This window comes from Schistocerca nitens, chromosome 2 (genome assembly GCF_023898315.1).
Source record: "Schistocerca nitens isolate TAMUIC-IGC-003100 chromosome 2, iqSchNite1.1, whole genome shotgun sequence".
Taxonomy (NCBI): Eukaryota; Metazoa; Arthropoda; class Insecta; order Orthoptera; family Acrididae; genus Schistocerca; species Schistocerca nitens.
In genome coordinates this window covers 663,896,040-663,908,191 of record NC_064615.1, presented here as the reverse complement: position 1 = coordinate 663,908,191, position 12,152 = coordinate 663,896,040, and the positions used below count along the sequence as shown (strand labels likewise).

General features: G+C 38.4%; 1 protein-coding gene across 2 annotated transcripts in view; it reads left to right on the top strand.

Annotated features, from left to right (window-relative positions):
- The window catches only part of LOC126236775 (alanine--tRNA ligase, cytoplasmic), a 205,355-nt gene that overhangs the window by 150,133 nt on the left and 43,070 nt on the right, over positions 1-12,152 (top strand). Inside the window, exons 12-15 of one of the 2 annotated variants that reach the window (XM_049946352.1) lie at positions 5,117-5,286; positions 5,393-5,647; positions 5,779-6,032; positions 9,911-10,019. In XM_049946352.1, the coding sequence (XP_049802309.1) occupies positions 5,117-5,286; positions 5,393-5,647; positions 5,779-6,032; positions 9,911-10,019 (788 nt within the window). The remainder of the gene's footprint in view (positions 1-5,116; positions 5,287-5,392; positions 5,648-5,778; positions 6,033-9,910; positions 10,020-12,152) is intronic. The other variant, XM_049946353.1, reaches the window with a different exon arrangement.

Here is a 12,152-nt window from a genome sequence, read left to right as displayed (position 1 = left end):
AGACCTTTTTGGCTGAAAGCTTACTTGCTGACAGTTTTTTGTTGTTCCTATCTGCGACTCAACATCTCCGCTACATGGAGTAGCAACTACCCTGTGAGCGTGCGTCCTGCGCATGTGGACTTTGTCTGTTTCCGATGAAGACCTTTTTGGTTGAAAGCTTACTTGCTGACAGTCTTTTAGTTTTGCCAATCTGCGATTCATCTCCCCTGTATAGAATAGCAACTATCCTTTTCATAATATTGTCATTATTCCATCCTGGATTTTCCATTGTTTGATAAATTATTTTCTGTTACAGTAGTGGTGCTTACAGTCTAGATTTAATAATATTCCTGTTAAATGAATTGTATGAAATTGCAGCACCCAGAAATAAAAGTGTGAACAAATCCAGACTCTTTGTGAGTAGCAGCATTAAGTGATTAAGACTGTGGAGAGATGTTGTACACACAGGGCCAGCACTGTCATCACAGTGTAAACTGGAAAGTAACTGTCATGCCAAACCTATTCGATCAAGAGCCATAAACAAAGTGGAAAGCTGAAAACAAGTACTAGTATGTCTCATGGACATCAAAGGGTGAAATATCAGCCTAGGAGTGAGTTTGAGAGGAGGGAAAATTATACAATTTCTGAAGTGGGCTTGCCATTTTGTATTGAGTACATTTCTATGACAGTGATGAGTATGTGGAATCAATGGCCTGAAGGAGGGTCGTGGGGTGATCAGTATGTACTGTACCAGACAAGTTCATTACAAGGGTTGTATGTCATCTTGTTTACCTTACTGTAACCGTCCAGGCACATTTATCCACCATTTCATGTACATGCTGGAATACTGCAAGTCTCCTAACTGACAGTGTTAACAGTTTGACAATTCATGCTGTAAGGCTGGAGGTATGCACATCATCTCGGTGGCTGCCATCCTCTAGAAATCAAAAGTTCCCTGACCTGCCATAAGCACATGACAATCTCCGAGGGTGTTTTGAGTGGCAAAATTTGAGGTTTTCTTTGTTGTCTTCCATTTCAACCCATTGTGCAACAATGGCTCCTGATATGTTGGGCACTGATGTGATGATAACTTGCTGGCAGCTTATTATTAGGCAGTATAATGTTGTGGTTTGGGATGCTATTAGTGTTGTACCTGTCTCAATTCCTATGTATTGAGAGCAGAAGCTGTTGTGTCAGGTGAGGTTTTAGGGGCCAGGTACTGCCCCTTCCCTCCCTGTGCCATATCTTAGGAGAACAGCACTTGCCCACTCGTGGCAAGGATTGCTGAAGCATTCTGTAAATAATTAAGAGTATCTTTGATTCCACCTGACGTGTCCTCTACCTATCACATCAGGTATACAGCAAGGGAAGTTCTGGTAGAATGTATGTAATTTAGGAGTAAAGGAGACACCCACCAAATAGTAGAAGTGTGGAGTCATTGACAGATACAGAAAAAAAAAAAGAATGAAAACTTTCTATCGGAGGAATTCTCTCTCTCTCTCTCTCTCTCTCTCTCTCTCTCTCTCTCTCTCTCTCACACACACACACACACACACACACATCTTGCAGCTACATTATGGCTACTGAACTCACAGTGCTGAGACTGCAGTTTGTTGGGTGGACCGGGGTGAAGGGTTGTGTCTGGTGGGTTAAGTAGAGGGAAAAAGAAGCTGCATCTGGAAGGAGGGGTTGGTAAGTGGTATTTGGCAGCTCAGAGGGAGGCAGTAGGTATAGGGGATAGGTATACACAACACATGGGCACTGGGACTGGTGAGCTTTTGCAGCAAACAATGATGAAGACTTGAAGGCAGGGATTGGGAAGGGATGACAGGAACAAGGAAGGGGAGACTGTTTAGTAGAGGGTGTGTGTGCAGTGGGTTAGCAGAGATTGAGGCCAGCGGGATAATTGGAGTGAAAGGTGTGTTATGAAGGTAATTCCCTTGTGTATAGTTCAGTAAAGATGGTGCTGGAGGGAAGGATCCCAGCAGAGACAGAGCCACCTGTGTAAGCAGCCATGTCATGTACCACCTTTGCTATGATTTCTGCACATTTTATCTAGGCATGAATACCAACTATCTGTCCACCAGAATGAATGGCCACCACCAAACTCTAGCCAAGAGAAGTGTTGACCACCCAGTGTTGGAACACAATGCAGGAGCACAACATGCTAGAGTTCAATGGCTGTGTCACAATCCACTCTGTCTGGATCTTTCCCTCCAGCACCGGCTTTCCTGAACTGTGCAGAGAGAGTCTCAGTCTTTAATAATATACTGCACCCACGCTCCCTATACATCAGTCTCCCATTCCTCTGTCTTGTGACTCCTTCCCAATCCCCACAATCATGTCACCGTCATTGATGCTGCATGAACACCCTGGCTCCAATGCCCGTATCTCACCTTCTTACCCCTATGTCTGCTGCCTCTCCCTCCCAGATTTGTATAATGGACTCTTGCTGCCTCCTTCCAAGCTGCCAACTACCACTCCCCAATCCTTCTCCCACTTCCTGCCTCATTTTACTGTCTGTATCACACGTGTGACTGAGGTAGAATTTCCAGCCAGTACTTACCTTCAGGATGCAAAATATCAGTACTGCCACCTCCAGAGTTCAGGGAAACCAGTAATGAAACACATCTTTGCACACATCACCACCTAACACACCCGCCGTCCCCTTTTTTCATTATAATCATCTTTTCGTTATATAGTGTGAGTATAATTAAAGTTAAACTTTCAAAACACTGTAGAAATAACACCACTGGTCGGAATGACGTCAAATTACAACAGAATATTATTAAAGAAGGGGGAGAAAGTATGGCAGAAGAAAAAAAAAATGGTTTGATGCGCTGTATGTGTCAGAATACATAAATGAAAACACCTGTCATCTGCACAACCCATTGAATTTGGTATAAACATGCCAGGTACACAGCTTTTCCTCCTTTCGCGTCTGCAATGTGCACCATGACTGTCTCAATGCAGGATCGCACTCTACTTGTAAAGCTGTATTACAATAAGGGTTTGAAAAAAGCCGTTGGTCCGAGAAAATGATTCGAAAATTCAAAAAGACAAGTACTTTTGGTGTGGAACCTTGTAGAGGAAGGAAGCTGATTCAACATCAGTGGAAATGGTGGCCACAACAGTGCAGGAGGAGACGAGTGGTGGTGTGCAAATGTGTAGTGCTTGGAGAATTGCCTGAACATTGGACATACCCATGAGCACAGTGCGTAAAATCCTAGGAAACTTCCTTCTTTGTTATCCATTCAAAATTACCCGTGTGCATGAGTTGCTTCCTGTTGACCTACCAGCAAGAGATACCTTCAGAATTTCTTGCTCGCATGAAAGTGGACAATGATTGGCCATGGAAAATTTTGTGGACGGACAAAGCCCACTTCCATCTGACAGGTTATGTCAGTACACAGAATTGGTCAAATATGGGCAACGGAAAATCCACACGCAAATCAACCAGTACCATTTCATCCTGAAAATATCACTGTTTGGTGCAGGTTTATGGCATCATTTATCATATGGCCATATTTTTTCAAAGAGACAGGTGCTTCCAGTCCTGTTACCTGTACCATCACTGGTAAGTGCTATGAGTGTCTTTTGCACAACATAACTCCAGCTCTCCAACAGCATGGATGTGTGGATGTGATCATTTTTATGCAAGATGACGCACCTCCGCACATTGCAAATCCAGTTAAGCAGCTGCTGAAGCGCCATTTCGGAAATGCTGGAATATCAGCTGCCATTTCCCTACAGCCTGGCTGTCTCAATCACCTGATCTTAATCTCTGTGACTTCTGGCTGTGGGGTCATCTGAAAGCTGTTGTGTTCAATGTTCCGTCTGAAAACTTAGCTGCATTGAAGCCATGCATTGTGCAACACATTCTGAACGTGACGCTGGAACACTTTGATCATCTGTGGAACATGCTGTTTCTCGATTTCAAATTGCAGAAAACAGTGGACATTGTATTGAACATGTTTTGTTCCAGTCACACAGAAATTAATAATCCGATTCAATTTTGATTGATGCTTTTTATGCGGTTTTGGGCCTCAGGATAATTAAAAACCGATTTTTCCCATCCAATGTGATATTACCTTTCCATGGTGAATAGGCTTATGTAACTAACAGTATCACACCTGTACACCCATGCACACTGAGTAGTACAGTTTGTTTAATGTCAAACGTACACGTTAGGCATTGTTGCATGATTCAATTGTCATTTGTAGTCGACCACTATTAAATTATGATGCTTACAGCGCCATCTATTGCTAGATTTTGTAACTATTTATTTTTCTTCTGCCACACATTTTCCCCCTTCTCCAATAATATTCCGCTGCAATTTGACGTCATTCTGATCAGTGGTGTTATTTTGACAGTGGTTTGAAAGTTTAACTTTAATTATAATCACCCTGTACCTTCTGTGATATTGTTATTTGTTTTGTGTCCCTGTTGCCTTTTTCTATTCGTTTTTATTATACATTGTTGTTCTCAGTCCTCCATATCCCCCCAACCACATCTCTAGTTTCAGTTGTGTTGTTCATTTTTCATCTCTCTGTCTCTGTCATCATCATCTCTGGACTGAAGCTGGTGCAGTGATTACTGATTAGGTTATATCTTTGACTCCATACCCCCTTCATCATTGTCTTCCTTCAGACTCATTCCCTTTCCTCCCACCAACAGATAGGCCTGTCTCTTCCTGTCATCTATATTTTTCCTCTTGAAGGTAAGTACAGGACAGTAATTGTATCTCGTGTACTGTAGGTTCATTATTTTGTTGAATGCTTTTTCCTGTGGATAAATCAGGTATAAGGTTGGCTGGAACCTTGCTTGCTATAGTTCTTTATCTAACACTGCTGATGCTTTCTGGAACTGCTTACAAACTGCAGTCAGAAAGATTCCTCAGTAATATATTCAAAGCAGGACATTTAGAGTACTAAGCTTTTCCATTCCATACTGGACTACACCGCAACTCAAAGAATTCTGTAATCCAAATCATTTATGTATTATCACAAATCCAGTTGTGCTAAGTTCATTTCATTCGCATGTATCCCTCTTGGCCTTGTAGTTTTCATAGATGTTAGTGCATTTCATTGTGAGACAGAGTATTTTATATGTGCCATATTTACTTAATTTATTTCAGAATTTGGACCGTGTATTGGGGAAGTGGTTGCAATATATTACATGAAAGAGTTTGTAAACGAAGTCACCTCTGGTCAAGAATGTGGGATAATTCTTGATAAGACATCGTTTTATGCTCAGCAGGGAGGCCAAATATATGACGAAGGTTACATGGTGAAAGTTACAGATGAGGTAATATTAGCTAAAAAATTTTGTGGTTGATCGTTTTTAAACTGCTGTTTTCCTCTGTTCTTTTTCCCTGCCACTAGTGGTCTCATAATTTCAAATTTATTTACAGAATGTAGAGTTTTCTGTGAGAAATGTGCAGGTCTTTGGAGGATATGTGTTGCATATTGGAACTGCTGAAGGAAAAATTCAAAAAGGAGACAGAATGTCACTTCATTTGGATACTGTTCGAAGGAGGTTGGTAATGAACAATCATACAGGTACACATGTACTCAATTTTGCACTGAGAGCTATTCTTAAGACTGAAGTAGACCAGAAAGGATCACTGGTGGCTCCCGATAGACTTCGTTTTGACTTCACAAACAAGGTAATTTTATCTCACATCCCCCTCCTCTGTCATCCTTTGGTTAATACAGCCATACCTGTCTTGCAAGAATTATCAAAAAAATTTTAATTTTAATTACTATTAATTATTAGAACTGTATTTTTTATTTGCAGGGACCAATGTCAGTGCAACAGGTAAAAGAAACTGAAAGTGTGTCAGTGAATATGATACAGCGCAATGAACCAGTTTATGCAAAGGAATCACATCTAGCAACAGCAAAAACAATCAAGGGTTTACGAGCAGTTTTTGATGAAGTTTATCCTGATCCTGTTCGAATAGTTTCAATAGGTGTGCCTATTGAGAAACTAGAATCTGATCCTTTTGGACCTGCTGGAGACAATACTTCAGTTGAATTCTGTGGTGGAACGTGAGTCATTGCGATTTACATTTGCAGTTTTGTGACCATGCATTTACATATAACTGTGTCAAGTGAATCCAGAAAAGCCTCCAAATTACCAGCCTCTGAAAGAGGAAGGTGTGAAGCAAAATTACCACACTTTCAAAATTCCTTTCAGCACTAAACTTTATCATCTTTTCCAAACCTGTGATGTAATTACTTTTCCTTGTGTAGATAGCAACACCACCAACTTTATGCTGCTTTCTATTTCTGGTACTGTGTAACAGCTACGTACAAGAGGAGCCAGATTTGTAATAGCCTTCAAGATATCTAGTTTTTTTCCTAAATCTTCCACATACTAATAAGAAAGATAAATTTGTCGCTTGTAATTGTTAATCTTTATGGGGCACCATTATGTCGCACAGGTTGGAACTGTCTAGTTAGAGAAACTGAGTAGACATCTCCTGCTTTTAAGTGGATATGGAATTTTGCTTTGACCTCTGTATTAAGCCCCTACCAAGGATTCTGTTTTTTGTTTTGGCTGTTCAATTACTTACAGAATTCTTTTGTTGCTTTAAATACACTTTACTCCTGCAGTATAACTCCCTTCTCTAAGTACTAGAAATGAGATACCGTATAAGTGAACAGGACTGTTTCAACGGTTTAAGAAACTTAAAGTTTGCTCGGAGACAGTGTCAAATAATTGTTTCATTTTCAAAGTTTTCATTCATGAAAGCAAAGCAATGTTCTTTGACAATTTATTTGAGGGCTCTCCAGATGAGTATCAGCAGTGGCCTGAAACTGTGCTATGTTGCCCAATGTTTGTTGTACTTGTTATGGGTCATATGATTGCGCGCAGTTGCTATTCTAAGGTCCAGTATCTAAAAGATTCACAATACCATGACAGGTATTTTTTCTAAAAATCTAACATTATTTTCTTTAATTTCATTCTTCGTTAATATATAAATATTAACTGGACCTCGTGAGACACGTATCACAAGTGCTTGTTTCAACAGGTTCTATGTCAGTACATCACATGCATGCACTTTGTACCTCCTTATTTATACTTTATTTACAGACAATTATTCAGATACATCAAAACTATGAGGAAAAGGAAAACTTTATTGGTTTTCTTTCTCAGTTTGTCTCACCTTCTCATAAGCAGGATTACTAGAACCTTTGTTTAAATTTATTGTGATAGTATTTGTCTCTGTGGGAAAGACAGATAAACCATGGCTACTTAACAGTGATTTTTTTTTTTTTTACAACTGGTGTCAGTTGTTGAATTGAACTTCACACCTAGTTTAACTAGACTGCTTATTTTGTGATTCATTCTACTAGGAAATTTTGTGAATGAGTACTGCATTACTTATTTTTCTGTAACTTTTCAAATTGCGCAATGGTTGTGTTGCACTAAATTTACTCTACTTTCACTGTTTTTCACAGCTATATCAAGAGATTTAAATTTATTGTTCAAATTCTAGCATGGTTTGCGTATGCATCTACCAATGTTTTTTTTACTTCAAGTTTACTTATGTCGATTTTTATGACACATTCGTTCAACTTTGAAATTTCAAGCTTTCAGTTTGCACACACTTGTTTTCCAGTGAAATTAAACTTTTTCTTAGAGCCACACCATAGACTTTTAAAACAGCAATATTTTTAATAGATCATTTCATACATCCTATTATAATGATTGATGTAAATTATTCCATTGCTTCCAAAAAAATTAGGTACAGTAGAATAAGCTTTTTAGTGAAGAAAAAATATTGTACTGTCAGAAATGCGAAAATGGAGCAATCTAGTATATATATTTTTCAACCTTAAATATAAAGTTGTTCTATCAAGAAGTGACAAGAAACCATAAATAAGAAAAAAATCATATTATAAAAAAGTTGACATGAATGTTTTAAAAGCAGAATGGTGCATTTTGGAAAAAGTCGATGTGCAATGTGCTCTGGTCATTTTTCTTCTGATAGATTTCACATCTTTTGAGAAAAATAGGAGTCTGGGAAAGACATCATAGTTGCGTTAATTGATATAACAAAGGCTTATGACACTGTTCGAAAGGCAGAGAGATGGCAAGGTCTGAATAGACTGGAATCGTCAAAAGAAATGTGTCTTAACATCAGAAGCATGTACAACGAATGTCTGAATTATGTTTCAATAGAGGGCAGTGAGAAAATGTGCTGCCACCAGTGCTCTTTACTATAGTCGTGGACAGCATCGTAAGGAAAGTTCAGCAAGGGTCAGCAGCAGATGTTATGAAAATCATAGCATATGCAAATGATGTGATGATTTAGGAAGAAAATGAGCAGAAGTCAGAAGGAAAATTGAACAGAAATTGGAAGAATAATTAAATACCCGGAAGAGTGTAATTGAAAAAGCAGGCATGGAAATAAACTTAACAAAAAGTGAAGTAATGAAAATCAGCAGGAAAAATGAAGGATGTGAGTTGTAATGGAGAAATTATTAAACAAGTAGGTGCTTTCAAATATCTAGCTTCTAAATTAACCAAGAAGGAAACATCAAGGATGATATTGTGGAGAGAATTGAAAATTTTTTAGAATTTTTAATTATTGTGTATCGAATGTAATTAAAAATTGGAAAATACTTGCTAAAACAAAGCTCATGATATGCAAGTCATATTGTCTGGCAGTTTTGACCTATGGATCAGAATGTTGGACCTGGACAAAGAAAGATCTGAGCAGAATACATGCAATAGATGCACTTTTTACAATGCATCCTGGGCAAGACTAGAAGGGACTGGATAAGGAATTAGACAATATGAAACACACTTCAAATTAGTGCCTAAAAAGAAACTATGGAGAGAAATGGACTTAAACAATTTGGCCAATTTTAAGGGGGAAAAAAAAGATGAGAAAGACTTCTAAGAAGAGCCCTAGAGTGGACAGAATCTGGACGAAGAGCAATCAGAGTAGCATGAACAAGAGAGAGGGATCAGGTGAAGGATGATGTGAACGGAACAGGATTATAATTGGAGGAGAATGACAGAATGCGGGAGAAAAGAGAAGCTTGCAAGAGGCTCTGAACAACATATATAATCTGAAATATTTCAGGAAGAGAAGTAGTTTTACTTCTTTTGGTGTGCTTAGAATATACTAAGGAGCACAATAATTCTGGTCTCTCCAGGCATGTTCATTGCTTGTTTAGAGTATAGATTAATTACAATTGCAGATGTAACATATTTCAGTCAGAAAACAGGACTGGATTTTATAGGTACATCTGCCTTGTAAGTTGATGTTTGTTTTGACAGAGTCAGGAAAAGTATGCAGATCTGATGTGTTAAAATCCAATATTTCTTTCCCGAATTATTAAACAGAACTACTGTAGATCAATAATAAAATCACTTCTACCTTTTGATACTGTAACTCATTAGATGCATTGATATATTTTGTATATTGTTCTGTATTAAATGCAAAATTCAATCAAGAAAACTGTTGAAATTAAAGTGACTGACTCACTGACCAGTAGAAACACTTAAAGCAGTAATCCTAGTTTCCCAAATCAATTGTTTATTCCTCAGGAAAGCAAGAGAGATTTGTTGAGAGAAGTTGGAAAAAAAGGGGGGAGAGGCAAAGTATCTTAATTTTATTCCCCCTCTCACCCTCGCAACGTACGGGCCCCACCCAAAATAATATCTGAGTGACCTTCCCCCTTACCCCACCAACCCCTTTCCAACCTTCCTTTTTTTTTTCTCACTTTCTTATGGTTCTGAAACTAAAGTTAATAATTTCTACTTTGTTTTTATTGGCAATAATGGAACTTGTGCTATCCGAAGGTTTGTACAGCCAGCTATTCTATTTCAATATTTTACTCATTGTTCTTGAGACCTACAGCAGTTGAGATACCTGTTTTGATTAAATGCAAGTTCCACTTCTTTGCAGGCACTTACATCAGTCTGGGCACATTGGAGACTTCATCATTGCAAGTGAGGAGGCAATTGCTAAAGGCATAAGAAGAATTGTAGCTCTGACTGGTCCAGAAGCTGCAAAGGTTGTTCAAATATGTTATTATTTCCTGTTGGGAAAATTGGAGTGTGAATGGAAAATATTGTATGTGCCCTTTTTCACAAAATGCATCTTCAGTTGTTGCGTTCTCGGTACTTGGTTGCTTTTTCTTAGACTTGATCCAGATGCCAAAGAAAGGAAAAAGTGTTTTGAACATGTGTTATTAGATGGCACATAGTCTTTATGCCATGCTGTGCTTTGCCTTGGAGGTCAAAAATTTAAAATATTTTTTAGTAGTTGTTATATCCTGCCTACTCGTCAAGTATGGAGTGCCTAGGAAACCTGCTTTCTTGGATAGCTAGACAACAATTCAAGAAAATCATAATGAATTTTATTATAGAAAATAAACAACAATAATTAACTTTGAAAAATACAGATGTGTTGTAAGCAAAGGGCGACATGCAAAATAAACAATGTCCTTCAGTATAATGATTCCAATACAAGTGAAGTAATACCGTGGATGCTTCTATCCAGGTCACTGGTCTTGGCACTTCTGTAGAACTGGGCCGCGACCAGTTGGCATGGCGCTTATGTCCTTTTTGTTGAAACTGTAGGTGTATACAAAACATAAGGGGTCATCAAAGCTTCCATTCAAAGCCGTACAATCAGACTCGGTATGCCAATCAGGCAGAATCACCATAAGCACAGAGGTAATCACCCACCCGATGCAGCAGGATGAAGATCCCTGTTTGGTAAAATGCTGTATCCTGCTGTGTGAAGAGGACTATAACTGGCTGCTGCATATTCTCATCCCTCAGGAATAATTGACCCTTCAAGGCAATTTTTTCCCCCTCCAAGTGACTGAAGGCATGATAATTGCATAGGGAAAGGTATGGGGATAGATCAGGACTATAGGATTGGTGCTAGAATGTTTTCCACATGAGTTGGCATCATCTGTAATGGATGAGCCTCCCGGATCAACAAGCATTTCAGGTCGAATCATGACAAGCACAGAATTTGGAACACTGTTCCACAACAGTAGTTTTTGACAGAAATGCTCCCCCATTCACATTCTTTGTTCTCCAATGGATGTCTACCGGTATTCATCATTTGGCAGTCAAGAAAAGAATGAGGATCCATTTATTAATAATGTCAACAGTTAACATTTCTGCATTTAGTGTATGCATGTCAGGCTGCTACAAATGCCACACTTAAATCTTGCCTACATGTCCATGCTTAAGTAACCACATCAGAGTCATGATATGTTGCATACATGCTGCAGCAGTGCCCTCAAAGGGAAATTTTTTGTTGCCCCTTATACATGTGGATTCTTGCAAATACGCAAATTGCATAATTACCAATTTCAAGCCAACAGGCTCATCTTCAAACAGCTGTTCATGTTTGTATTACATTTGTTGTTATTTACATTAATTCTTGGATGAAAAGCAGCCAACAGCAAATATAAACAGTAGCAAATGTAATATAAATGTAAACAGCCATCTGGAGATACACTTCTCAGTTTCAAACAAGTAATGATGCCATTTGTGTGAAGACATAGCTTTATTAACAGTGGCTGGTTGAAGTTTTGTTTCTTTGCTAGAATGAACTGTAAAAGCTTTGTTATTGGTACTTAGAACCAGCCAGTTTCCTGGTATGGTACTTAGAACATTCTTAATAAAATATTTATTTTCGGTTGTTAGGATACAACTCGGTTGCAGATATGTTCAAACAGAGCTATATTGTTTTTTCATCTCCTGAAAAACGTCAGATTTGCACTTAGAATATTTTCCATTTCCACTCTTCAGTTGATTCCAGCACTTTTTGGCCAGTAGCTCTGACTATTATTTCTTCTTAGTTATATTTTTATCTGACTGTGTTGCATCTCTTCAATTGTCATTGATGAGGATACATTAAACAGCTGCAGTTACTCGAATAAATGCACAAATATAGCTGGTACAGGTGGAAAATAAAGAAATCTTGAGATTTTGTTGCTGTTTTTTCTTTCTAAAAAAAAAAAAAGGGGGGGGGGGGGCAACAGAAAGCAAAATAAGTAGAGGAGATGCAGAGAGCTATGAAAGATGTAAAGAGAAGGGAAAAAGTCACATATAACCGCTTTCATATCATAATGTCATTTAAATTGAAGTTCAACAATGTAAAGCAGCAGATGAAAGTTTAGATG